The sequence below is a fragment of the Hibiscus syriacus genome, unplaced genomic scaffold (assembly GCF_006381635.1).
Source record: "Hibiscus syriacus cultivar Baekdansim isolate YM2019G1 unplaced genomic scaffold, ASM638163v2 tig00116925_pilon, whole genome shotgun sequence".
Classification (NCBI taxonomy): domain Eukaryota; kingdom Viridiplantae; phylum Streptophyta; class Magnoliopsida; order Malvales; family Malvaceae; genus Hibiscus; species Hibiscus syriacus.
In genome coordinates, this window is record NW_024063474.1 from 144,286 (window position 1) to 172,283 (window position 27,998).

The 27,998-nt window shown below is 35.3% G+C and overlaps 3 protein-coding genes across 4 annotated transcripts; 2 read left to right on the forward strand and 1 right to left on the reverse strand.

Moving 5' to 3' along the window:
- The first annotated feature begins 6,670 nt into the window (after positions 1-6,670).
- On the forward strand, positions 6,671-12,710 carry LOC120187948 (protein EXORDIUM-like 3). Its single transcript, XM_039191530.1, has 4 exons — positions 6,671-6,702; positions 6,805-7,625; positions 11,972-11,993; positions 12,519-12,710. The coding sequence occupies exons 2-4, from the start codon at positions 6,822-6,824 to the stop codon at positions 12,695-12,697; spliced, it is 1,005 nt and encodes a 334-aa protein (XP_039047461.1). The 5' UTR covers positions 6,671-6,702; positions 6,805-6,821; the 3' UTR covers positions 12,698-12,710.
- Positions 12,711-12,934: 224 nt separating this feature from the next.
- LOC120187967 (ataxin-10-like) lies at positions 12,935-27,998 on the reverse strand. The gene is made up of 3 exons (XM_039191545.1): positions 27,989-27,998; positions 14,038-14,698; positions 12,935-13,929 (listed from the first exon to the last, which is right to left on the reverse strand). Exons 2-3 carry the CDS (start codon positions 14,642-14,644, stop codon positions 13,037-13,039), a joined length of 1,500 nt encoding a protein of 499 aa, XP_039047476.1. The 5' UTR covers positions 14,645-14,698; positions 27,989-27,998; the 3' UTR covers positions 12,935-13,036.
- LOC120187966 (tetratricopeptide repeat protein 27 homolog) lies at positions 15,168-27,170 on the forward strand. Of its 2 annotated transcripts, XM_039191543.1 has the most exons (21): positions 15,168-15,616; positions 15,948-16,089; positions 16,988-17,319; positions 17,969-18,050; positions 18,132-18,411; positions 19,527-19,585; positions 19,948-20,037; positions 20,538-20,629; positions 20,790-20,888; positions 21,014-21,091; positions 22,640-22,724; positions 22,849-22,907; positions 23,034-23,103; positions 23,310-23,401; positions 24,728-24,790; positions 24,900-24,966; positions 25,459-25,548; positions 25,669-25,731; positions 26,095-26,211; positions 26,440-26,592; positions 27,025-27,169. In XM_039191543.1, exons 1-21 carry the CDS (start codon positions 15,201-15,203, stop codon positions 27,118-27,120), a joined length of 2,625 nt encoding a protein of 874 aa, XP_039047474.1. In that variant the 5' UTR covers positions 15,168-15,200; the 3' UTR covers positions 27,121-27,169. The 2 variants fall into 2 exon arrangements, with proteins under 2 accessions (XP_039047474.1, XP_039047473.1); XM_039191542.1 differs by having other exon boundaries at positions 25,459-25,731; positions 27,025-27,170.

A 27,998-nucleotide genomic window follows, 5' to 3' on the forward strand; every position in this document is an offset into this window, starting at 1 on the left:
GTTGATTGATTCTGCACTATTAGACGTCATGAAACCATATCTTGCTCCAAGTTGATGTACTCTTGACCATCTTTCAAACCCGACATCTTCTAGTGTTTGAGCACACTGAGGCAAAACACGTATTAAACAATTTATATGCTTATTGAAATCCACTTCCCGATAAGCTTTTACAGCCTTCCAGTATGTCCATTTGTGCTTTTTTATACCAGCAGACCTTGATTTTAGATTTCTATACAAATGAACACCACAAAGTCCATGAAAAGCATCTGGGAAACACCTTCTAACAGCGTTGTCAATTGAGTTTGCCCTATCGGATATGATTGTCAGATTGCTAATAGGACCTATGCAATCCCTAAGATGCCCCATAAACCATGTCCATGAATCAGAGGTTTCAGATTTGCCAACCCCGTAAGCTATTGGCAATATCCCATTGTTAGCATCCATGGCTACTGCTAATAAGTTTACTCCAAGGTATCGACCTTTCAAATGTGCTCCGTCAACTATAATAACTGGGCGCATGCAAGTAATAAACGAACGAATCTACAAAATAATATACACAAGAAATATAATCATTTAAATGTGAAATGCATGTAACTAACAAAAATGAGTCAACAAAATTATATTGATTTACTAACCGTAGCACCAATGGCGATAAACAGCAACTCAAAGCGTCCATATCTATCTGTTTTGATATGAGTTACCGACCCAGGATTTTTCAGCTTTAAATTGTGACAATAAGCCGGCAGTTGGGCAAACGATGCTTCTGGCGACCCCCTCAACAATTCCAAGGCATAACATTTGGCTCTCCAAGCTTGAGAATATGATATACTAATCTTGAACCGAGCATTCATGTCAGTCATAATTCATGTCCCCGATATACCCTGCCATTCAAAAACATTAACTCAGCCAGAAAACCACCCAACACCTTTTTGTTTGCCTGTCTATGGTGAGGAAAAACTTGGGTTCTTGAACATGTATGTTTATCAATAAAAGTCCTAACTTGAAACATTTTGCAATCTTTTATTCTCTTTGCAATCATACGCCACGTACAGTTTTTGTCAATCATACACCTTGTTCGAAACGATCTTTGCTTGATTTGTTAACTTTTAGTTGATAGCCATCTTCCACACATTTCGTATACAAAGCTATCTTCAAGTCTTCCTTTGTATCAAAACAATCATCTTTCTTGACACGAATAACTTTTGTGTAACAATCAACTGCTTTCTTTGCCAACTCTTCTTCCGGTAACTGAAGTAATTCTGGCATATTCCAGTTATACTCCCGTGGCATTTCTTTTCTTCGGGGACTTTTTCTTCTTCTTTTTCTTCTTCAGGATTATATGAATTACAGAATGGATGTTCAACATGTTCATTCACAGTCGTAACTTCCTCCTCATTATCATCAACAACATCTTCCTCGGCAACGGGTGTTTCATCATCAAAATTCGGGTATTGACCAATATTAAAATCATTACACACATGGTCTGTTTCGTCTTCTGAAACATCATCAAAATCCGTGTATTGACCAATATCAAAGTCCGGATATTGACCAAGACCAAATTTCGAATACTGACTAGTACTCACAATTTTTTCTGTTGGCTCATCATCGTCTAACTGGTCAATACGAAAACCGGAATTTGGTGCTGAAAGTTGATTGGGATTTGGATTAGAGAAAGGTTGTGGGTTTTGAGAAAAACTTAGTTGATTACTACCCGCTACTGACCCAACAATACTACTTCTAGGTTCAACAACATACAATGTAACATCATCTTGTGAAACACTAATGTAAGCAATGAATCGTTCAACATCTTCATTGTCGGTTAACAAATAAACTTTACCATTTCTCTGATAAGATAGCCTAAATCCACTTAGGGGCTCTAAATTCAATTTATTTTAAACACGTAGCATTAGAGTTTCATAAGTTAACTTTTGTAAAGACAATTTTAGTTGAAGATTCATGGGTAAAGGCATATATTGTAAAACACCATGAACATTATCCCATGACCCTCCAAAACACAAATCTATCCAAACATGATCAACATTAGATGATTTCATGGTTGTAAATTAATTTACTAAACAGACGAGCTGCGAAACTAAAACCTGTTGCCGGATTGGGAAGGATGTCGTTGGATATAGGAACGGATGTCGCCGGAGAGAGTGATAGATGGAGATGGAATGAGTTGCGATTTAGGGATTTAGTTTATGATTTCAGTGTTATATACCCAAAATTTCAGTGTTGTGATTTTCAGATTCTCGTTGCGATTTACGGATTATCGTTGCGATTTACAGATTCTCGTTGCGATTTACGGATTATCGTTGCGATTTACAGATTCTCGTTGCGATTTACGGATTATCGTTGCGATTTACGGATACGCGTTGCGATATACGGATACGCATTGCGATTTACGGATACGCGTTGCGATATACGGATACACGTTGCGATTTATGTGTTCGCGTTGCGATTTTCATATTCGCGTTGCGATTTTGGAAAATCGCAATGCGAATTTGTACTATCGCATTGCGATTTTCAAGAATCGCGTTGCGATTTTGGAAACTGATTTGCGATTCTGGGGATCGCGTTGCGATTTTTATTTCGCGTTGCGATTTTGTTGGTCATTTTGGCAAATCCAAAAAAAGTTGGTTAAAATCGTATATTATAACTTTTTTTTGGTCACTGAGGCGATTTTTCGTTAAAAAAATTCAAGATTTAATTGCCTCCTCGTTGCACATTAATAAATTAAGTCCTCGTTGGCTATGTAATCCAATTTTTTAAAGGTTAAAGTATAGTTTTAGTCGAACTAGCATGGTCAAATTCGAATTTGATATTTATAATTTAACATTGACTTTTTATAATGTCACTAGTTAATCCAAGTACTTAACAAATATTAACTATTTCCAAATAATAATGTTATCGTGATTTTTCTTTGGAAATTATGGATTTAGGATTTATAAATAAATATTATTCTCCTTAAAACTTACGAGTTTGAATAATTATATCTATAATGTATGTTAATAATAGATTGAGAAAATAAAAATAAAGATACAAGATAGAAATTAAAAAATAAAAAATATTTGCTATGGGTAATAATAATAAGGCTGGTGCCATCTCGGCAAACCTAAGTTGTAATATTTTATTTTAAGGTAAAAAGGTTCATTTTTGAGTGAAAACATTTAGTTAACAGACGAGTAACACTTCAACATAGGTATACTTGACAAACTTGACCCGAATCAGATTTATTCGATCTGATACCTGATATAGACTCGAGCATGATGACTAAACTTGATCTGAAACTCAAATCATACCCGACCTGAACCAAGATCGATCCAAATTTTAGCTAAACCAATATGGACCCATATCTATTTGAATTGAACCGAAAATAACTTGAATCAAAATTAACTCAAACCGAAAGCAACCCGAATCGAAAACTGAAAGAAACCCGAATAAAAAACTAAAAGCAAACCGAATCGAAAAATAACTTAAACCGAAAGTAATCCAAATTTAATTTACCCAAATCCGATTCTAACCAAATATTGACTTGATTTTTAAATAAATGAGTAAAAGTGACTGCATAAATTTTTGTTATTATTTATTTGTTAACAAAATAATAAATAGTAAAATGATGCATGTTTTATTATTATTTTTTTGCATTATATTACTAATTACTTGTCACCTGTGATAATAGTTTAATAACCATCAATATCACGTTTGATAATAATTTAATAATTTATTATTATTTTCTCACATTTAAAAGATCATATCCATATTTGATTCGATAATTTTTTTAAAAAAAATTGATATGAAGTATTATAAAGTAAGTTACTAAAAAAAATTATTTTATATAATTAAATTTAATTATCATCACTTAAATTATTTATTATAATTAATTAAAAAATAGATTTTATTTTTTTGCAAACACAAATTAACATAAAACACAAATATCAAATAAAAAAATTCACTTTAATTCAAACTATCAAAGTTATTTTAAATATAAATTAATTTAAACAAACTTAAAAATTTAATAAAAACATCAAATTTATAATAAAAATATTTTAAACTTTACTTAGGGATTACTTTTTTAAAATTTAATAAAATATTAAATTCATAATTAAACATTGGACATATGAGGCTTAAATGCCCCATTTCACCTAAAATATAATATTTGTAATTACCCCTTAAAATATTTTTCAAGATGTTTCACCCTTCAATTATAAATTATTGATCCATTTATCTCAAATAATTAATACCGTTAAAAATAAAATTCATGGACTCACATCATCTTTTAATATTTATTTTATTTATCTAAATAAATAAAAAACAAATAATAAAATAAAATAGCTAAACTACCAAGATTGCCCCTCTTCTTCCCTAACCCAACACCTCTGTTTCCTTTCTCCAAGTCGACGGTTTGAAACTCAAAATCTTCAAAGATATGACAAAGATTGATTAAAAAGGCTGCATTTTCACCCTAAAAACTACAACTTGAAGCTTAACGAAAGATATAATTTCCCAGAAACTAGCTTCATAGTATACACATTTGAAATATCAAAAGCAATAAAAATTGAAGCTTTCTACGAGATTTTCCAAGTAAACAAACAAAGGGTAAGAAAAACCGACAAAGAAGAAAATGAATAAAGAATACTATAAGTAGGAATTTCCAGTTTTCCACTCCGTTTTCATTCAGATCCAAAAACAAAGAGAAAAAATCCTAACCTAAGCGGTGAGCACAACAAAACCACCAGACGCCTTAATCTTCTTCTCGGCAGAAACCAACAACCACGATTGGTTGATTCTTCGTCAACACACCTTTAAATAACGGAACTGGGTCACATCGACCATTGGTGCCGAATACTTGTTGGTCTTTTCATTCCTCCGGCGTTTCCTCTACCTCCCGGATGCTTGTGGTGCTTTCCGATACGGCTATGGCCGGAGCTCAGGTGGCCCCTCTTCTTCCTATTATTCTTGAAAAAGTTGTCATTGTTGTGTACTCGAATAGGTACAGATCTTTGGGTGGGGGAAGAAGGTTATACCTTGAAAAAAAACACAGAGGTGCTGGGTTAGGGAAATAGGGAGATGTTACGGGAATAGAGGAAGGGGCAATCTTGGTAGTTTAGCTAATTTATTTTATTATTTGATTTTTATCTATTTATATAAATAAAATAAATATTAAGAGGTGACATGATATATTATTATTGGTCCATAAATTTTATTTTTAACGGTGTTAAAGATTTGAGGCAAATAAGATAACGATTTATAATTGAAGGGGTTAAACGTCTTGAAAAATATTGTAAGGGGCAATTTGTTACAAATGGTATAGTTCGGGGGAAATGGCGCATTTAAGCCGACATATGATTGAAACTTTTAATTGATAATGAAATTTATAATAGCAAATTTTATTTTTTATTAAATAGTTCTTACTATAAACGTTTCACATCAAATCAATATAAAATTCAAGTTACAAATTTTAGCATAGGATCGAGTTTGAGTTAGATTATCATCTCTAAACGATGATTTAATTGAAAATATTGAACGATTGAAAGTTGAAATTAAGCTTAAATGATAAGATTGACAGATAAATAGACATATTTTTATAAGAATATATAATTCTATATATACTTAATTAGACTCATATATGATTCAACCAGAATTGACTTAATCCAAAGGTTAACCCGAACCGAAAATTAATCGATTCGACATTGACTCAAATTAAAAAATCAACCGATTTGATATTAACCCGATCCAAAAATCGATCGATCTGATATTAACCCGACCCGAAATCTAACCAATTCGATATTAATCCGACATTAATATCAAATGATATGATATTAACTAGAACTGAAAAACAACCAACTCGAAATTGACTCAACCCAATACCCGAATCGACCCAATTTACTATACACCCGAACTTAATCCGAACCAGACTCGATCTGATTCGAATGAAATTAAACCAAATATAATCTAGATGCAAAATAACTCGATTTGAAATGACTTGACCCAAATCCAACCCGAGTAACCAGTTTTAATAAACATTAAAGTATTTTATCCTAAAATAAAACTTTAAGGGCTAAATTATCAAAAAATTAAATAAAGGACAAAATAATTTTTCAGTTTAATGTTGGAGTGTTTTTGCATTAAAATAAAATGTTAGAGACTAAAATATTAAAAAAATTAAATGTTAAAATGATCATTTTAATAAACGGTGTAGACTCATTTTCATATTATGTAATATACTAATATAAACAAACGAAACCAAAATATTAAACTTTAAACCATAATTTTAAGACTCCGTGATTCCATACGGTAACCAGGGCTTCTTCCTTCTTTTATCAAACACTGATGCAGATTGCAGGGCCAATTTATTACCACATTCATTTAGGGCCAGATATCTATCATATACCCAATATGCTCTATTATTATAACAATTATTTAGGCCTATAAATCTAAATATTACATTCCCAGTGGCTAGTTAGCACCTATCACCTATTATTGCAAAGTATAGGACGTAGGCTTGTTTCTTTGTCATGCATGGCAAAGAGAAAAAGCTCGCCGACATGCAAACAAAGGTACAAACCCATGCATTTTGATGTTTAGGAAAGGATCACATGGGAGCAAAGGACTCTAAATTGGTTATTAAAAGGCAAGGGAAGACAGAATAAAAGAAGAGAGCTGCGAGAGGGAAAGAAGAAGAGAATTTTCGAAATCTGGGTAAGGTCTTTCTTCTATTTTTTTTTTGAACCTTTCTCTTAATCTAAATGTAAAGAAGACTTTTTACAGTTTTAATCTTTTACACTTTGTTCTGTTTGTCAGATTTCTCGTTTAGCAAGATGGTCATTGTTTATTTGTTGATGCACCGTGTTCCGATGCTTCTCATCGCAGTTGCTGCACTGCTCATTGTAACTCCGGTCATTGGTTACCGTCCACGGCCGGAATTGAAACCCAAGAGGTCCCAGAATTTGGTGAGCTCATCAAAGTTGGACGACATAAGATATCACATGGGACCTGTCCTCACCGCCGATATCACCATCCACCCGATCTGGTACGGTGCGTGGCAGAATTCCCAAAAGAATATCATCCGCGAGTTTATCTACTCAATCTCCGCCGTTCACTCCAAGCATCCTTCGGTTGCCGAGTGGTGGGAGACCGTACAGCTTTACACTGACAAAACGGGCGCGAACGTTTCCCGTAAGGTTCTCTTAGCGGAGGAAAATGATAGTTTTTACTCCCACGGGAAGTCCCTCACGCGCTCGTCGATGCAGTACGTGATAAGAAGCGCCGTAACAGCCGGCGCGAAACCGTTGCTGATTACCAAGAGCGGGTTGTACCTCTTGCTCACATCCCCTGACGTGCACGTCCAGGATTTTTGCAACCATATTTGTGGGTTCCACAATTTGACGTGGAAATCAATCGTTGGGTACACGCTCCTATACGCATGGGTGGGTAACTCTGGCAAGCTTTTCCCGCAAACATGCGCTTTCCCTTTCGCCGTGCCAGAATACATGGCGGGGTTCAAGGCGTTAAAGCCACCCAACGGTGACGTGGGAGTGGACGGAATGATAAGCTTTATCGGACACGAGGTGGCCGAGCTGGCCACCGACCCCGTTGGAAACGCTTGGTACTCAGGGCAAGAGGTGTTGTTGGGAAATAAAACGAGTACGAGTAATTTCCCTATAATCAGATTAGTGAGAATGCGAAATAAAAGCGGAAAAAATAATACCCGAAATTGATAACAGAGTTCAGCCAATTTACTTACGTCTCCGGACTGCTGCAGATCTTTTACTAATAGAGAAAATTTACAGGTGTTTACAAAACACTCACTACTCACAAGAAAACTCCCTAGTATTGAGAGAAAAAAAATGATTTTTAGGATGATTTTGAAGCTAAATGAGCTAGGGTATTTATAAATGGAGCATAGAGACTAATCTTTGAAAATACCCTAAAGTTCAATGACTCAATTTTGTAATTATCCATATTACAAAATAATAAAAAATTTAACAGCCTAATTTTTCAAGCAGTCGGCTGCTATTAGCAGCCCACGTTTTTTTTAATTTTCAACAATCTCCCACTTGAAAACTGATTTTAATCTGTCCTCACACCTCGATCGTTGCAGCAACATTTCTAGTCTTGTTATTCTAGCATGCCAACTGAAGCTGAACACAACTTCAGTTTGTCCATAATCACCGTTTTTATCAACATGTTTGCCGGATTTTGAGCTCCACTAATCTTTTCAAGCTTCAAAATCCAATCTTCCAGAAGAGACCGGATAAAATGATATCTCAATTGTATGCGTTTCATCCTGGAATGAAAAGAAGGATTCTTCGCTAGATGGATAGCACTTTGACTGTCGTAATACAATACATTGTTTTCTTGTTTCTTGCCTAACTCTTTCAAGAAACTTTGGAGCCAAACCATCTCCTTGTTGGCTTCCGTAATAGCGACATATTCTGTTTCGGTTGTGGAGAGAGCAACTATCTTCTGTAGTTGAGAAAGCCAACTCACTGCGGTTCCTCCTAGAGTATAAACAAACCCTGTAGTGCTCCTTCTGATGTCAACATTTCCAGTTAAGTCAGCATCTACATAGCCTATCAGTATCATATCTTCACATTTGAAACAAAGTGATTTGTTTGTAGTACCCCGCAGATATCTGAGGATCCATTTGACAGCTTCCAGTGTACCTTGCCCGGATTATTCATGTACCTGCTAACAGCTCCCACTGCATGAGCAATATCTGGTCTGGTACAAACCATGACATACATCAGACTTCCAATTGTTGAGTCATACAACACCTTCACCATGTGTGCACGTTCTTCCTCCGTCTTTGGTGACTGTTCTTTGGATAGTCTAAAATGAACACCTAAAGGTGTATTTACTGGTTTAGCATCTTGCATGTTGAACCTAGAGAATACTTTGTTGATGTACTCAGCCTGTGATAACATCAAAGTCCTTGACTTTGTGTCTCTCTTGATCCTCATCCCTAGAATCTGCTTTGCAGCGCCCAGATCTTTTATTGCAAACTGCTTCGACAATTTTTGCTTCAAGTTTATAATCTCTTACATGTTTGAACCTGCAACAAGCATGCCATCAACATACAATAATAAAATAATGAAACTGTTACCGAACTTCTTGATGTAGCAACAATGTTCTGCTTGACATCTGGTAAAACCACTGCTACCCATGAAACTATCAAACTTCTTGTACCACTGTCTAGGAGCTTGTTTTAAACCATATAAGCTCTTCTTCAACCTGCATACCAGGTTTTTCTTGCTTGCCTCTATGAAGCCTTCTGACTTCCTCATATATATTTCTTCCTCCAAATCACCATGAAGGAAAGCTGTCTTTACATCTAACTGCTCAAGATATAGATTTTCTGCAGCTACAATTTTCAACACCAGTCTGATTGTAGACAGTTTCACGACTGGATAGAAAATTTCATTGTAGTCGATACCTTCTTTTTGCTGAAAACCTTTGACAACCAATCTTGCTTTGTAGCGTTTGCTCCCATCGTGCTCTTCTTTAATCCTGTAAATCCACTTGTTATGGAGTGCTTTTTTGCCTGGTGGTAATTCAGTTAATTCCCACGTCTGATTTGACATAAGCGAGTTCATCTCATCTTTCATGGAAGACTCCTACTTAACTGAATCCTCCACATGCATTGCTTCATCATAGCACTCTGGTTCACCATTGTCAGTCAGCAACAAGTAGTGCAAAGAATGAGAATACCGTTGGGTTGGTTTAGGAATTCTGGAGGAGCGTCTCAGTTCTGGTGTGCCTGGTTCTTCTTGAACTGCTTCAGGACTAATCTGAACATCATTTCCAGAAATCTCCTCGAACTCAGCAAATTCCTTTGTTTCAGCTTCGGTATTGGAGCTACTTGATTCTATGGTTAACCTATCTTTGTACATCAGATTCTCATTGAAAATGACATCTCTGCTTCTGATGATCTTCTGATTTTCGTAGTCCCAAAACCGGTAACCGAACTTATCACCACCATAACCAACAAAGATACATTTGTTGGACTTGACATCAAGTTTACTTCTTTCAGTAGAGTTTATGTGTACGTAAGAAATACAACCAAATACTCTTAAGTGTGAAAGGTTTATTTCTTTCTTGCTCCAAAATTCATCTGGTATTCCACCATCAAAAGGAACTGAGGGCCCACGGTTGATCAGGTAAGCTGCAGTGTTGATAGCTTCAGCCCATAGAAATTTGGGCTATCCGACATGTATCCTCATGCTTCTGGAACGTTAATTCAATGTTTTGTTCATGCGCTCTGCTACGCCATTCTGCTACGATGTCATGGGAACTGTTATCTCCATCTTGATCCCATTGTTTGCACATAAATCTCTGAATCTTCTATTTTTGTACTCTCCTCCATTGTCAGACCTCAACCGCTTGACTTTCAAACCATTATCATTTTCCACCATGGCCTTCCATTTTCTGAAAGTATTAAAGACTTCTGATTTTTTCTTCAGAAAATAAACCCACACATTCCTTGTAGAATCATCAATGAAGGTGACATAATATAATGAGCCTGCAAGAGATGGAACTGGAGATGGTCCCCATACATGAGTATGAACCAACTCTAATTTTTCAGCCTTGGGTGTCTTACCAATCTTTACAAAGCTGACTTTCTTTTGTTTGCCAAAGATACAATCCTCGCATAGTCCGACATCTATATTCTTTAGATCCGTCAGCTTCCCTTTTGACAAAAGTGTCTTCATCTCTTTCTCGCTCATATGACCAAGCCTTTGGTGCCATAGGTTTGATTTTCCATCAGCATCTGCTGCAGCAATGATATTATCTAAATTTGAGGTTACATAGAGAGTACCATTCTTTTTACCACGAGCAATGACGAGTGCTTCTTTGGTAGTCTTCCATTCACAGCTTGAAAAGGTTGTACTATAACCTTCTCCATCAAGCTGTCCTACAGAAATCAGATTTCTTTTGAGGCCAGGAATATGTCTCACTCCTGTCAGCTTCCAGGTAGTTTGTTTTGGCAACTTTAGTCGGATGTCTCATTTTCCTACGATCTTCAAGGTTTCATCATCAGCTAGATGAACCTTCCCAAAATCACCACTGACATAATTCTCCATGATTTCTCGGCATGGGGTAGAGTGGAAAGATGCCCCTGAATCCAAGATCCATGATTCAATCGGACTGTTGACGCTTAGAATCATGGCATCACATGTCTTCTCTATCACGTTGATAGATTCCTGTGCGCCAATATTTTTCTTCGGTGCTCGGCAATCTCTTTTAAAGTGACCCTTCTTGCCGCAGTTATAACAGGTAAAATCTTTCTTCCCCGTTCTTGATTTTTCCCTTATGGATTTGGATCTGCCACGACTTGAATTTTTTTATGAAGTTCTCCCTCTAGACTCCGTGTGCAAGGTTGAGGAGGTTGATGCTTCACCTGATTCTCTCCGTCGAATTTCTTCGCTCAATACCAGATCCCGTACATCGTCAAATTTTAATTTGTTGTTTCCCGACGAGCTGTTGTCTGATGTAACAGTAACATTCCAACTGTCTGGTAGAGATGATAGGAGAATTAAAGCTCGAACTTCATCATCAAATTCAATTTCTACTGAACTCAATTGGATTGTGATTGTGTTGAGTTCATTTAGGTGTTGTGCCACCGATGCCTCTTCTTCCATCCGCAAATTAAATAATCGCCTCATCAAATGAACTTTGTTTGAGGCTGATGGCTTCTCATACATACTGGAGAGAGCCGCCATAAGACCCGTCGTAGCCTTTTCCTTTGCTATGTTGAAAGTAACATTTCGGGACAACGTCAGTCGGATAACTCTGAGGGCTTGTCTGTGGAGAAGAGCCCAGTCTTCATTCTTCATGCCCTCTGGTTGCTTTCCTGAGAGAGGTTAATATAAATTTTTCTGGTACAGAAAATCTTCAATCTGCATCTTCCAAAAGCCAAAGTCCGCACCATCGAACTTTTCAATTTTCACATTCCCTTCTTCTCCAGCCATCGCTCCCACTCGAATCTGGCTTCGTTTGGATCGTTTCTGACAATTCTTGCGAACCACCGTGTATTAAAACACCTCTGTCGACAATTTCGTATCGCCGACAAATTGTTTTTACTATTCACGAAATTCACTATTCACGTGAACAATAATGAATAGTAATCTCGTAAAAAAATTGACAAAATTCACAACCAAAAGCTCTGATACCAGTTGTTAGGAAATAAAACGAGTACGAGTAATTTCCCTATAACCAGATTAGTGAGAATGCGAAATAAAAGCGAAAAAAATAATACCCGAAATTAGGTGTTTACAAAACACTCACTACTCACAAGAAAAGTCTCTAGTATTGGAAGAAAGAAATGATTTTTGGGATGATTTTGAAGCTACATGAGCTAAGGTATTTATAGTTGAAGCTTAGGGACTAATATTTGAAAATACCATAAAGTTCAATGACTTAATTTTATAATTATCCCTATTATAAAATAATAAAAAATTTAGCAGCCCACGTTTTTTTTTTTAATTTTCAACAAGTGTATCATTCGTAAATAGCGGATATATGCGAGGGCATTTATGGAACTGGAGATGATGTGCCTTACACGGGACATGTATTGAAGGGTAAAGATGGCGCCACGTATAACATGAATGGGATCAAACGGAGGTACTTGGTTCAGTGGGCCTGGAACTATGTCGTGAGTGCCTGTACTGGGCCCAATGCTCTTGATCAGTAGTAATTTTTATTTTATGAAACTTGTGTTCTAAAGATTGTTAAGTTCGTCAAATAACTTGGTTAGCCGTTAGCTTCTCATGGGATTTCGCTATAATTATAGTATGAAATGGTTATAGTAACACCCGCAATTACGACACTGCAATCACAACATAGAAGACACTGCAAGCACGATTTCGTATTATGATTATAATATTCATTACAAAGACTAATCCAAGCAAAAACAAAAACCCGAACCAGAAATAGTCAGTCTTGTTTCCCATAACTGTCCAGATCAAAACAAATTTTCAAGGACAACGCACCTTCTCTTATGAGTCAACTACACTAAAATAGCCAAATAAAATTACTCGACAGGCTTTTGGCAGCTTCCTGGGATGTTTACGAGCTTTGCGCGACGAGTGTTTTGATCAACCTCCACTCTGAGACCAAGTCTAGTGAGTTCAGGCGTATCAATAGTCCCTTGTAGCTGTAAATCAGCCACAGTCTGTTGGTTTTCTGCATTACCTTCTAGTAAGTTTCTCACAGACCAAATCCCCCATTCCCTCAAATACGGGTTGTCATCATCGGTTACACACTGCTGTAACAACAGTGGAATCCCGTTCTTCTGCCTTATTTCAGCCTGTACGTGCTTCCTTCTATAGGCACAATTTCCGATTACCGCAACCAAATCTCTCCGGAATCCTTTGTAAGGGCAAAGCTTAGATGAATGCAAAATCAGTTCTTGATTTTCACTATCTTTCAGGGTTTTTCTTATGGTTGATGGCAGCTCAAGATCACGAAGCAAAGATAATAAAATGTCTAAAAGTTCATTGGAGAGTAGCATGCCAATATCTACAGAGTCTTTCTTAAAGTCTCCTACATCGTCTCCAGCACAGATATCCCTCAAAATAATGAGAGAATATCCCATAACATCAACGGATGTAGAGCCAGTTGGAAGACCAGACTTGCCTCTAGTGGCAAAATCAACAATCGTTATGGATCTCTTAAATATTTCAAGAACACACAATGCTGAATCATCGGGAAATCTGACTTCATCAATTCGTTCATTTAGGATATCAGATATGATTCTCAGAAGAAAAGCCTGCTCTGATGAGAAACAATTATCCCCTAAAGTCGTGTTTCCCCTGTTCTCAGAGGCATTGCCTTCACATAGTTTAGAGAAGAGTGCTGGGAAGTGAATGTCTTCCAAACATAATCTCGAGAGAAGTAACTTAAACCAATCTTCTCTGTAACCAACTGATACGACAACATTAAGAAAAAAGATATTTAGAGTTAGCTAAATTTATTTAAAACAAAGTACAGAACACTAATAAAAACATAAAATCGAAGTCTAGTCATCAGTACCTGAAACGACAGTACGAATTAAACCGACTAAAATAGGCAACCCCGAGTCTCTACAGTGTTCAGTAGCCAGCCCAGGTCTTCCATCACAACAGGTGTATAGAATCATACATAAAGGATCACTAGTCTCCAGACTACGGATGCTTGCTAGCATGAAAAACTCATTTGGGAACAACTTAAGCCAAATAGCCTGTTGATGCTCTGCTCCAGCCAATGAAACATTTACCAGACCTTGCAAACTGAAACGAGTAATCCCAAAATCCGGATCAGAAGCAAATGCCGCAGACCTCAAAACAGTGGCAACAATTTCTATTCCATTTTGCTCCAAAAAAGAATTCTGATTGGCAACTTCTCCAGCACATAGATTCCTAAGAAGCTTCAAAGATTGCATGAGATATTCTCGATTTGATGTGCGATGGAGAGATTCCACAAGCTTCAAAACAGTAGGAAGGATATTCCTTAATGCAAGTTCTGCACGGCCAACGGTATCCCTAGAAGCTTGTATAAGAACCTCAAGGGCTTCATGTAGCGAAGATGAGTTTGATGCGCTAAGTAAAGGCTGCAAAACATCTTCCCGATCGTTGAACTCCGGCAATGATTCTCCAACCATTGCAGAGCAATTTGAAGATTCCAGAACTAGCAAACAAGATATGACAATTATATGCAATAAAAGGGCAAGAAAATCAATTCACATTCTTCACAAGTTAAGGATATATCTACAACCAAAGAAGCCGACCCAAATCATTTACAGTTTATTTCTCAGACTACAAATTCAGAAGCCATATATAAAAACTTCCATCTTCTTCAAGCCCGTAAATTTGCAGATTCAAACAAATAAAACAACAATGCCAGTAGAGTGTGATCGTATGTGAGAAACTGAGAAAACCAAATAGAGAAGAGCAAGGCACCTCCTACTCTCTGAGTCTCCTCAATCTTTGTTTTACTTCTCCTCAATGTGGTGTTTTTTTTGGGATTTAGGGTTTTTTTAAAAAAAAGTTAATCCTTTATTTAAATAGTCATATATCGGTATAAATAACGCTCGTGCCTCTCAAATACTTGACAGTAAAAAGTCGTTAATTGACACATTTAGCCTCCAATTGAACATTTAATTTTTAAAACCCTTCCGGCCTTCCCTCTGATTCCTCTTTCATTTCTCTAGCACCTCCATGAACATGGCGGAACGCGAAATAGAAATCCTTCGAGGGCATGAGCTACGACTCCTTCGCTGCACCCTCCGTCCACCTCCGTCTGATTCTTCATCTTCTCACTTCCAACATTCAGATGATTTTGCTGCTTCACTTCCTCCTCTTCACGCTCTTATCTCCAACTTCCTCACTTCCGTCGAGGCCGGTGACTACTTCGGAGCCCTTTCCTCGGACGCCGCACGACTCGTCCTTGCCTCGCCCGACTACGACCTGTCTACTCACTCTCCCGACCGAGTTTACTCCGAATTACTAGACCGAGTCGAATCGTTCATTAATGAACCTTCCATTGACGATGCGGAGAAAGCTTGTAGGGTTTTTCTTGTTGCGTGCGTTGCTGTGGCAGCTTTATTCTGGTTCACTCAGTGCAATTTGACTGGGTAAGGCCTTCGATTTCTATCTAAATGAAATACTGTCTATTTGTAGCTCTTTTATTTGCCTCTTACTTTCCGAATAATATATATGTTATAGGAACCGAGTTTTGATATAAGTCCAACAATATTCTCTAAAATCGGAATAAATAATTTACGTTTTTATAAAGCAAGAAAATGTGTTATTTTATTTTTATGTAAGAAATATGTTAAATTTGAAGTTGCATTTAGTATTTTGTTTATTTTAATCGTTTATGAATTTCATTTTCTGCTAATACTTTTGTTTTAAGACTACTTTTTCTCTCCTTTTTATATAAAATATTATGACTTTAAAAATTAGGCCCGTGGATGGGTTACCGAAGCGGCCACTACCAATGAAGGCGTGGTGGGAAGGAAGTGAGATGGTGGAATGGGAGAATTGGGCGAGGATTCAGCTCATGGCTGCTGGCTCAGATTTACTTGGCAAGTTCTCTTATCTTCAGGTATGTATATTATCAGTTCATAAGCCCGTCCTTCAAATTTATAGAAATAAAAATTGTTAATTTCTTTCTCTTGTTGCTGCTTTTACTATTTGCTTTACACCTGAGAATGATCAGAAACTTTTAGATTGGGGTCTATAAGTGAAAGAGAAAGGACTTTGAAGAAGTAAAACATAGATGAACATTTTTCTTTAAATAATTATAATATTTTAGTTGACCCTTCCTTTAGTTATTTACTCATTTTTTAGCCTCAGTGTAGAAACCAAGTAGGAGTGTAATAGTGACTCTGGTTTTTCTTCATAAGATATAGGAGCTGGAGGATGGAAAAGCAGTGGGTGATTTTGTTTATTCATGCTTAGTTAAGATAGAAGGTGATAGGAAAGAACATATAAGTACTTTCTATCTTCATCCATGCTAACGAAAAGTGACCATCTCCAATTTGAAAGATTATTGAAGAGCACATGGGAGACATGCCAGTTGAGTGTTGCTAATTTACAGTATTTTTTGCTGTTTGACAAAGTATTAGGCTTTTGTTGCCTTTTTTACTTGATGTCTGCAATTGATTTTTGCCTTTTCTTAAAACAGAAACAGATGATGAAATGCAGATAATATATTATCAACAATGATAATTAACTCATAATTAATTATCTGTTATAGAAGGGAATTGCTTTCTTTTGAGCCTGATTATAGTTAAATAATGCACGCAATGTACATAGCTGATTTCAACTCTCTTTATTGTTGCATACAATAATATTAACTTCTCCGTATAAAATCTGAATGTTGAAATCTGTTCCTCGAATAATTTGAGGATCTAGTTTGTTGTTTTGGACATGTTCTTGATTTCAACTTTACAGTTTGATTTCTATAAATTTACTTACGATTGTCTTTTTTTGCTTTGTAGTACCTAGTTTTTGCCAAAATGTTACTCCTGAGGACAAGAGATCTACTATTTGAAGCAAGTGTCATGTCCACGTTTGAAATCAAGAGCATTTCATGGTGGCTGTTCAGAGCTTTACTTATTCATCAACGAATTTTGGATGAGCGGTCTTCTTCACTTTTTGACTTATTGCAAGTATTTAAGGGTGAAAATTCAGATAATTTTGGAAGTTTGGAAAAAGTGACAAGTTACTGGGGTGATCAATTGCAAAATGGGGAAGCATCTACAATTGTTTCAATAGTTCATTTAGAAGCAGGGGTGCTAGAATATATTTTTGGAAGACTTGATCCTTGCAGGTGAGTTTCAAGGAAATAAGGCGGAGGCTTATTACCGATATATTGATTCTTATTTCAAAGTATATTCATTGAACCGATTGATAGGAGTATTTATGCATAGCTTGATCTGGTCTTAATAGAATTGTACATAAATTTGTGGAGCTATTTATTTACAATGGACAAGATTACCCCCTTGTTCTCATCTCACGTGAAAATTTTACGAAACATCAATTAACTGCTCATTTTTACTCATTGTCGCATACTTCAGAATTTGACAGATAAGTCTATTCCAAGTCGCATCTTTTTCCTGTCAATATGCATTTGTGGTATTACTCGAGAAATAGTTGTTTTTAACAGGTTTTACCTAGTCGACCATACCTTTTCTCAAGGCATGGCAGTTGCTTAAATTTTTTTGAGTGTCAACATTTCATGCCATTTCTGAAATATGTAGAGGGAAATGTGCTTATTCAATAATAGGGACATATTGAAAGCCTTGTATTCTCGCTCTCGGAGGTCATGCTATGTATTGCAATTTTTCTCTTCAGCATAAACTTTTTTTTTAAACTCCAAATCATTAGTATTTGATGGGTTGCCTGAGGTTCCTAGTGGTACAAGTTTCTTCTGTTTAGAAGCTTATTTTTGTTCATCGAAGTCAATTTCCTCATTGCAGGTTAGACTTTGAGTCGGCTGAATTGGCTGCTGGTCTTCAGCTCTCTGTTACTGGCATTCTTGGGTTACGAACTGTACATCAGGTTAATGTTGAGGTCTTAATAACACGTTTGTTGTGAATTTATGTTCAATTGTTACTAATAGGAGGAATCATCTTTCCTTAGGTAGAACCAAAGGCACAAATGATATTGGTTGCAAATACAGACTCGGAATCAGGAAGTGGTGCTATAAACACTTCCATAACTCCTGAAAGTCAGTTGACTAGTCCAAATGTCAGTGAAGCGTCTGACATATTTATGACTCCAAAGCTGGTGGAGAATGGTATTGATTTTGGGAAGAATGAGTGTGGTGGTGTTGCTTCCACTTTAACAGCAGTCCAGCAGGCTGTGATTTTAGCACGATGCCTGTTAATTGAAAAGGGTAGTCCACATGGTGAAATGCAAGGTAAGGGGATCAAATATTTTTCGATTGGCCCCTTTTGCTGGTGTGAACATTGCTTTTGGTTTTTGTAACACAGTATTATAATTATTTTGCGAAGGTGAGGAGTCTTCAGAAAAATAAAATCTTCCTGTAACCAGTAGGTATGAATTTGAATTCATTGTGGGAGCCTTCCTTTTGTAAAGCAAGGACAATAGGCTTGACATTGTCATCTAAGCTAGGAAAAGGTTGTGACAGCATGGATATTGTGTTCTTCATTGTCTTATCTTGTATATTTTACCCCTATTTGTAGATTCTTCATATTCTTGTATGAGCATCAGATGTATAGCCTCCAAAATAAAACCCTGTTGCTTAAACCATAGCTCCTTTCCGCAAGAACTTTTTCTTTTTATATTCCTAGTCATCCTTCAATTAATCCTTGTTCTTGCTTCAAATTAATGAACTGATTCTTTATCTTCTGCTGCTGTTCTCTTCTCAAATTTTAGCTTGTTTGGATTTGGACAATGAAGAATAAAAAAATGCTTGCATTTTAAATTACTTGAAATAATTAAGAACGAACAGTTTATTTGTTTATTTATTTTTATTGATTTGTCTATCAGTTCGCTCATTGGTTCTTTCCACGGAAGTTTCATCCCACAGCCTTCATAAACTTATTTTTAAACTTTCAAAGAAGTCTTTGATGACCAATTTTGCTCACCTTCATCTTCAGTCTAGAGAAGTTCCAGGAAAAGGGAAACAATCACATTAGTGTTACTCTTCAGTCTTCATTGATGTACTGTTTGTGGAATTATGTAGGCATATATTGAGAATGATTTTGTAGCTATCCCTTCTATGTTATACCTTTGCATTGTTATTATAGCTCTGATATTAATTTAGAAAAATCCCTTAGCCCAAACAACACAAAGTAAGATCCCTTCATTTAAGAGATTAATATATACTGCATAATAATGGAGATTAAGGATATCTCTTTATATAAAGAGTGAAAGAATGCTGACAAACTCAGGTACTATCCGTATAGAATAGAAATTGGTTTTATTATTTATCTTTCCTATCAGAAAGTTAAATTAAATGTCTAGGCTACTTTTCTTTATTTAAAACTTACTGCTCTATGTATATTTCAGGTTGGGATATGGCTCCGTATATAGAGGCAATTGATTCTCAAAAATCTTCGTTCTTTATTGTAAGCTGATTAATGCAAAAGCATCCAGTTATCTGGGTCAAACAAATTTGTATACAAGTTTTTTTGGGGGGTTGAAATAGCTAATATTTAACTGTATTAAATGTGAATTTTATTCCTAGTTGTTCTCTTTGCTTTACATATGGAGTTTTCTTTAAACTAAGTATGCCAGAATTGAATATGCAATCTTAATGTAGTCGAGATAGTAACATGATACTTGTTGATCAGAAGAAAGATGATTTAACCACTATCAGAATTATCTGTTTGATGAACTGTCAGTTTATTAATTGTGGAAAGTTATTTGGCATTGAAATGATCTTAAACATTATTAATTTGGATTGCTGCTTGCTTTGTACTTTTGTCAGTTGAAGTGTTTCTGTAATATATTACGAATTCGATGGGAGTCTACTCGCAGTCGCACAAAGGTGCGTGCACTACAGATGATGGATAACTTGGTAAGACCAGTGTCCATGCATTGATACTTTTTCCGGCCTCTTTTAATAATATGGCGTGGCTTTGCTATTTTATATCCCCGCTTGTCCTTTGCTTATGTTAGGTTTTTTTTTTGTAATTACAAATACAATGTACACATAGTAATGTGACATTTATTGCTATTGAATGTTTTATTTTGATTCGCAGCATACAGCCATACACTCATAAAGTCTACATATTAATTGATACCATATACTATAAATATTATGATGGATGTCGAAGTTTGATGACCTTTCTACCTTTGTGTTAAGCAACCAGTCATGCATCTTGTCTTTATTAGCTGCCTTTTATTACACTGGACAAGAGTTTTTCAAAGAAGTTGACTTTTGATGTTTATAAGTGCCTGCTTTTTTTATCTTTCTTTCTTTTCTTAAGTTTACTCTTTGTGGCATCAAAATTTTCAATTCTAGTATTTTTTGAAGTACATTTTGATTTTTAACACAATTGTTCTGCACTATTTCAGGTTGAGAGTATTCACAAGCCTTCACCTGGGATTCCACTGAGGCTTCCTTTTTGTTATGTTGTTTATATCCCGCCAATTCCTGCTCTTCGGAAGTAAATATATTTTTGTTTTTGCATTAGGTTGCAGCATATTTGTAATCTTGTTTTATGCAGTTTGTATATGTATATATCTTCTTTAATAGAGCCAATTGTTTTAACAATTTCTTGCAGTGTTCCTTTATTCGCTTTTTCTCATTTTTCCTCATAATTTTAGGCAATATGGTGAGATTTTAGTTAGCTGTGGTTTGATTGGAGAGGCCCTTAAAGTCTTTGAGGATTTAGAGTTGTGGGATAATGTAATATACTGCTACAGGTATGATGAACTTTATCGTCTCTTTTCTGTGTTAGATTTCCTTTGTTTATCCATACATTTTGTTTCTTTTCGGAACTCTTTGTTTCCTATTTCAATCTCATGTGAAATGTGACTTGCGTAAACAGCAAATTAGAGAAGAAAGCAGCTGCAATTGAACTCATCAAGAAGCAGCTGTCTAGTGCACCAAATGACCCAAAGTTATGGTATGTGGATTCATCTGTTTTATTGATCTTCTCATAATGTATTTTCTATTCCTTTGATTTCAAATTAAACATGTTTGTTTCATAGCTTGTGCCTACGCTAAAAATGCCAGTCTCGTTAACTTGGCTTTTTTTTTTGGTTGCTTGCTAACTTGCTTTCTTTCTACCTGCTTTTACGTTCAAAATTTGCTTAAAAGAGATCATAATTAATTGAACTTGAACAAATTACTAAAACGTAGTACTGATCATAACATATAAATTCTATGTAGAAGTAAAATAGTGCATTATGCTCTTGAAAAGGTTTCAATTTAATTGTAAGTGTTCAAAATATTTATTTGGTTTGATATCAAAGCGTGCTTTTTGCCTTCTTAAAGTCAAACATCAATAACAAAGTCAACTAAGAGTAATTTTTTCACACTTCATATTGATTTTAGTATAATACCAATCCTAACATAGTTAGTCTATATAAAAGTAAAATCATGCTTGCTTGGTGTCTTTCAAAAAGCTTGACATTTGAAGTGTTCAAAAAAATTAGAATTTTCATTTTTAAATCTTTGGAACTTATTACTTAGTTGGCAAGTTCCAAAGTGAACAAAATATAAAATTCAATTAAGAAATTAAAATTTAATAAAAAAATATAATTTTCAGTGGAGTGGATTAAGAATTTGGATAAATGCCCAAGTTTGTATATTTCAATTTCTAAAGAAATTGCGGTAAGATCAGGAACTTGGAGGGCATTATTCTTTGGATAGCTAGGCCATCAAACTTAGAGGCAGATGTTTTAGCAAAGTCTGGAATTGGCTAAGATAGGGAGTTTTGGTTGGGTTTTGTTTTTTTCTCGTTTTTTGGTTTTATCTATTGTACGGGGGGTAAGTTTGGTTGTAATCATATGCATTGTACTACCCTTTTATTAATAAAATTTGAGGCACTCTTTTCCTCCTTTCGCTGATTTCTTGAGCACCTTATGGTGTTCTAGTAATCATGAAGGGGTTTTTAACGAGGCCTCCACTTATAAAAAAACAATAATTTTCAGTTGGGACTTGCCTAAAAAAACTTAATTCCCTGTTTATATATTCATAAAAAAAATCCCTGTTTATATACAGGTGAAGTATGATTATCATGCAATCTTAACAACGATGATGAAGATGAATCCATTTTTTAAATCTGTAAGATCTAATATGTTACTAACAGTTTATGTAGAGTAATAATAAATTATTGTAATAAAATAAAATATTAACTTTTTATTAATGTAAATTGTTTCAAATTGACCTTTTTAGAATATGAAATTTTTGATACTTTTAAATGAGATATTTTCTTTTATAAAAAATTGATTTCAAAATTTTATAAGAAAATGAAGTAGTTATCTTCTTGGTTCTCTACCTGTTGCGACTGAAAGAGGCAGAAACAAATTAAATCAATTGAATTGTCGGCATCATGTATTTACTTTGTGTACTAGTTTTTGGTTCGGTTGTTTCTTCTTGAGGGATCAAAGAGTTATCACCCTAGTTGCATTCCCATATACGATTCTAATATGGAACTTTCATTTTGTAGGTGTTCATTGGGTGATATTACACATAGTGATACCTGTTATGAGAAAGCCTTGGAAGTTTCAAATGATAGGTCAGCGCGAGCTAAGGTGACTGACTTGGGTTTCTTATAATTAAATTGATTTTTGTATGTCTTGTTTTAGTATTTTCTTTATAATGGTCTTCAATTAAATGTTCATTTCCTTTTTCTTATTACTTCATTTTGTGTGGCAGCGGTCGCTTGCTTATAATGCATATGGAAGAGGAGAATATGAAAAATCTAAGATCCTATGGTATATTTACTTTATTGCTTCTCTACTTTTCTGTTACAATAGGACTAGTTTTTGTAGCTTATAATTTATTTGGATTGACATAAAAAAAGTATTATTTGGCTGAAAAGCTGATTACAATTGAATCAGGGAGTCTGCCCTGGGCTTGAATTCATTGTACTCAAATGGATGGTTTGCACTTGGTGCTACTGCATTGAAGGTATGCAGCTTGATATTTCTGTTTTGCTTCTTGCCTAGGCAACTAGTTGATTTATTTATCAGGTTGATCACCAATTTTGCCTGCAAAGATTATATATAACAATATGGATTTCTCATTAAAAAGTGGATTTTAAAAAAATAAAAAAATGCAGGTTTGTTTCTTTGTTATAAACCTTTTAAACTTATGATTAACACTACCATGTACAGGCTAGGGATATTGAAAAGGCACTCGATGGTTTTACTCGTGCGGTGCAACTTGATCCTGAAAATGGAGAGGCTTGGAACAATATTGCTTGTTTGTATGCTCTTTTCTCTTTCATTGTTATATCCTGTGTTTTCATTTGCTTCCCCAAGATATTTGTACTTTTATCCTCTTCTGGCAGTGTCAATCATTGCTTTTATCCCAGGGATAATTGTGTTTGGAGTTTCTTCAATAACGTGGGGTTGGTTTTTTGTTTTTGTTTTTATAAAAATGGGAGGCCTCGTTAAAAATCCCCTTCATACCCCTCAAGCTATGAATATATCTTAACGAACGTTGGAAGGAGGAAAAGAGTTCCTCAAAATTTTATTCAATAAACACCAAGTACATAGCCTTGCCATTTTTTCATAGGTTCCAATTATTATTTTCCTTGTACGTCCATCTTAACTTTGGATTGTTAAAAATTTCCTAGATGAATAAAGAGCTCTCTACCCATGTTCTATAAATGAATGTTGGACGTAGATGCTCCATTGAAAATGAAGAGCTAGAGCAACATAACATTCTACATCTGTGCCGCACTTAATAAGTAAAATTTATCCGTAAAAGTGACATCTTTGAAGTGGAAGTAAAGACTTACAATTGAGAATTTATCTGAAGATTTTGTTTTGGTTCTAGATACTATCGAAGAAAATTGTTGTCTATGACATACCATGGAACAATTGTTTATTTTGGAACTAACAAAACCATGTTTGAGTTTCATTTAGGCTCGTTTGGGAGTTTAGAGAAGCTGCTTTTGAGAACTTTGAAGCTTGGTTCCATGACCTTTTGAGATATATCTTTGTTGAACTGTCTTTTGATCTGAATCAATCACTATTTGAGAAAGTGATTGGAATAACGCTTTAGACTGGCTTAAAAACCCTTCTAGCTGTCCTACTTGTTATGAGCTTATTGTTAGAGAGATTAGGTCCCTGGTTTTGTCAAAAGAAGTGTTATTACGTTTGATCCTGAGAAGTGCTAATTGGGAAGCAGATGAATTAGCTAAAAGAGGGATTGGGTGATTTTAGGATAAGGGTCTTTGAGTAGTGTTTGCTTCATGTAATGGAATTTTCTTCTCTGTGTTGGTTGTAATGTTTGGGTTCTTTGAAAAACCCTTATTTTAATAAAACTTGAGGTGCTCTTTTCCTCTTTCCGCTGGTTGTTTGTCCCCCCCTTGGAGGACGGACAATTATGAAGGGGGTTTTTAACGAGACCTCCTATTATTATATATAAAAAAATCACTATTTGAGTTTTCTGCCTCCTTCAATGTGGGAATTTACTACGTCATAATTCTTATTATTTTGATGGAAATTGTGTCACTATTTTCAACCATATAGACTTCAGTTCATGGAAAATTTAATCAATTGGAACATAACTGTTGATCGTGCAGGCATATGGTTAAGAAGAAGAACAAAGAGTCCTTTATTGCCTTCAAGGAGGCCTTGAAATATAAGTACTGCTTTCTAACTTTCATTAAATCACACGTTATGCACACACCAGGCCTGTATTTTCAAACACACTGTTTATTGCTGTGCGGTACTGACAATCTGTTTTGGTTACAGACGAGACAGTTGGCAGATGTGGGAGAACTACAGTAATGTTGCTTTTGATGTTGGCAATACTGGTCAGGTAATAATCCTGCCTAAGCTGTTTGTTTTTGAGGTGGTACTTAGCTGGTCAGAACTAGCCATGTTACAATACCCCATCTGGTGTAACATTGCGCATGTCCTCTCTTTGGCCTCATTGGAGGGTTCTGCTTGATTCAAATGAAGATGCTAAATGATGGAATTTTAGAAACTAAGTGTTTGTGAAAGAAATAGTACGAGTTAAAGTGTGTATAAATGGAAATGACTTTCAATGAGATAGACAATAACTTGTGCTTTTGAATGAGACCATTTGGTGAGATAAATCTAGATTTTTTTGGATATAAATGGAAGAGTTTAAATTATGACTTGATTTTTTGCATTTAAATGAGTCCTTGTGACTATTCTTTCTAGTTAGCCTCAAGATTCTCTGCATGTGAGTTTTTTTTTCTGAAATAGCCATTAATTGAATGACTATTAATTTCATTTTGAATATACTTGTATTGTTTTTTTATCTTCATTTGACTTATCTTTGTAGGCGCTGGAAGCTATTAAGATGGTTTTAAATATGACCAATAATAAGAGAATTAATGTTGAATTACTTGAAAAAATCATGCAATATTTGGAGGTAAGGACTTCAGTTAGACTGCCTGTTGTAAACAATGTTCATGATGTTGATGGTCTTTCCATTCAGACCAGTTCCAGTTCACTTGTATATTCTGTTAATCCATCTGGAAATGCTGAGCAGACTGGTGAAAATTTGAGAGGAAATGAGCATTTGGTGGAATTTCTTGGAGAAATTCTACAACAGGTTCCAAATTCTTTCATGGTTCTCATGTTCTAGTATCTTTTATACTTATTACAAGTGATGGTAAACTCTCTCACTTCGGGAGTTAAAAGTTGTCTCCTTGTAGGATTCTAATGCTTAGCGCCAATCACAGAACTTCTAAATTTGTTGTCATATGGATCTGTACTTAAACATGATACTTTAGGCAGGCATTACTTGGGCTGTGCGATGTGGCTAAATTATGCCTACATTGATAATATACTTGTATTTATAATTGAAGTGGTAGCTAAGATACAAAAAAAGTAAATAAGTGGGGCTTATATGACTTGTCTGATACAGTAATTACTATCACCACAATATCTAATGCATACGACTTGTCTGATACAGATAGTTCGAAGTGAAAGTCGACCAGAATTGTGGGGCTTATATGCAAGATGGCATAGAATTAAAGGTGACCTCACAATGTGCTGTGAAGCACTCTTGAAGCAAGTTAGATCATATCAGGTATCTCCATTTACATTTACAATGCCTTGTATGCTGCTATTGTAAATTTTATAATTTTAATTTTTCAAAGCATTATGATCAACCAAGTTCATTCTTTTCCTTGAATGATGTTTATGCTTATTTGAGTTTCTGATTCTGGACTGGGATAAGTTGTCAACTCTTCCCTCAGGAGAGCTTTTTAGTGATTTTATTGTTGTTATGCCATGAATAAGTCTCTCTCTGTCTCAGGGATCTGATTTGTGGAAAGATAGAGACCGCTTTAAAAGCTTTGCACAGGCCTCGTCGGATCTTTGTAAGGTCTACATGGATATCTCTTCCTCTACCAATAGTCGTCGAGAACTACTTACGGCTGAGATGCACTTGAAGAACACACTAAAACAGGCAAGTTGTTTGGCATTACTATTTGTAGATTGCATTGTTGCCTGCATTTATGAATTATCTTTTCTATGTTTTAACTGTTAAACTTTTTCAACTTTTTATGTAGTTAATTTTACTGATTCAGCTGTAAGGATTTGAAATATTTTCGTTTTCATCATTCATTTTAAGTTTTAAGTTGAAGATTCTTTAGGCCCCAAATGTGTGACGGGTCCAACAAATTACATAAATTGACCACTAGATCTAACAGTCCGATTAACTAAAACAACTCAAAATGAAATGACTTTGCAATAAATAATTGTTACTCGAGTGTAGTTGATCTTGACTGATTCTTAGTCTCTAGTACATGGTAAGTCATTTATGTTTATGCTTGGTCATGTCGTAACAACTTTCTAGAAGTATTAATTACTTATAATGTTGTTGTAAGTGGCATTTTAGGCTGGGGCATTTTCAGACACTGAAGAATTCAGGAACCTTGAAACTTGCCTTGATGAAGTAAGAATAAAGCTGCAGGCAGAGGTTACAGCTACTTAAAAAGTCAAAAGTAAGAAAGTTTTGCAGGATTCACTATCCACCTCTGAAGGTAGGCTTGTATCCTTCTTTTATTACCATGCGAATCTATGTTTTTTGTTTAGGCTAAATTTCTGCAGTCATAATCGGTGTTGTCGAGATGTGTGTCTAGGCTAAATCATGTATATTAGCCCATAAATATCAACAGAAATGCAGATAAACTAAACACCATTTAGAGTTGATTTTCATCTTATATATGTCAAGCTTTTATAAATATAAATATACTAATATATATATATATATATATATATATATTAGGCATATATATGTGTGTACACATTAGGCACGTACATAAAAAGGCACACACTAAAACATATTCTAGTGCTTGGATGGCACCTTGATTCCGCAACACTAGTCAGAATCTTACATTCCACCTTTGCTTTTTCATATAGGGAAAAAAAGGCGATACAAGTTACGAATAGATTATCTTCTCCATGTTTGTTCCAGCCAAGTGGTCAACGGTAGCCAAGAAAGCCATAGTCAAAAAAAGAAAATCAAAGGATTTCCTTACAATCAGTTTTTGTTCTAAAACCATATTTTCTCTATGCACTCAAGTTTTACCAGGTGGACTTATTTTTGGAGAAAAAGAAAACCTAACTTGAAGATCCTATGCGTTTACAAATTCAATGGTCATGTAAAACCAAAGGTTCATTGTCTTCAAGTTGTATGATTTGTGTTGTAGTTGTTTTTTTAATTTAACCATGGTCATCATATTAAAGGAAACATTTGAAAGTTGTTCTCTCCATCAGCTTCCCGGCCTTGCTAGTCACTAAAACTGAGGGAAACCATTTACAAAGTTTTCTTGGTATCAGGTTTGTGTCGATTATGCTGTAAAGCTGAAG

Bases quoted from the DNA above. Each gene is read 5' to 3' on its own strand.
- LOC120187948 (XM_039191530.1), top strand. From the start codon at position 6,822: ATGGTCATTGTTTATTTGTTGATGCACCGTGTTCCGATGCTTCTCATC. The intron at 7,626-11,971 runs GTGTTGTTGGGA...CTTCTTCTCCAG, and splicing joins CTTGGTACTCAGGGCAAGAG to CCATCGCTCCCACTCGAATC. The intron at 11,994-12,518 runs GCTTCGTTTGGA...ATTCGTAAATAG, and splicing joins ATCGCTCCCACTCGAATCTG to CGGATATATGCGAGGGCATT.
- LOC120187967 (XM_039191545.1), bottom strand. From the start codon at position 14,644: ATGGTTGGAGAATCATTGCCGGAGTTCAACGATCGGGAAGATGTTTTG. The intron at 13,930-14,037 runs GTACTGATGACT...TTGTCGTATCAG, and splicing joins AATTCGTACTGTCGTTTCAG to TTGGTTACAGAGAAGATTGG.
- LOC120187966 (XM_039191542.1), top strand. From the start codon at position 15,201: ATGAACATGGCGGAACGCGAAATAGAAATCCTTCGAGGGCATGAGCTA. The intron at 20,630-20,789 runs GTAAATATATTT...TCATAATTTTAG, and splicing joins CCAATTCCTGCTCTTCGGAA to GCAATATGGTGAGATTTTAG. The intron at 22,725-22,848 runs GTGACTGACTTG...TTTGTGTGGCAG, and splicing joins ATAGGTCAGCGCGAGCTAAG to CGGTCGCTTGCTTATAATGC.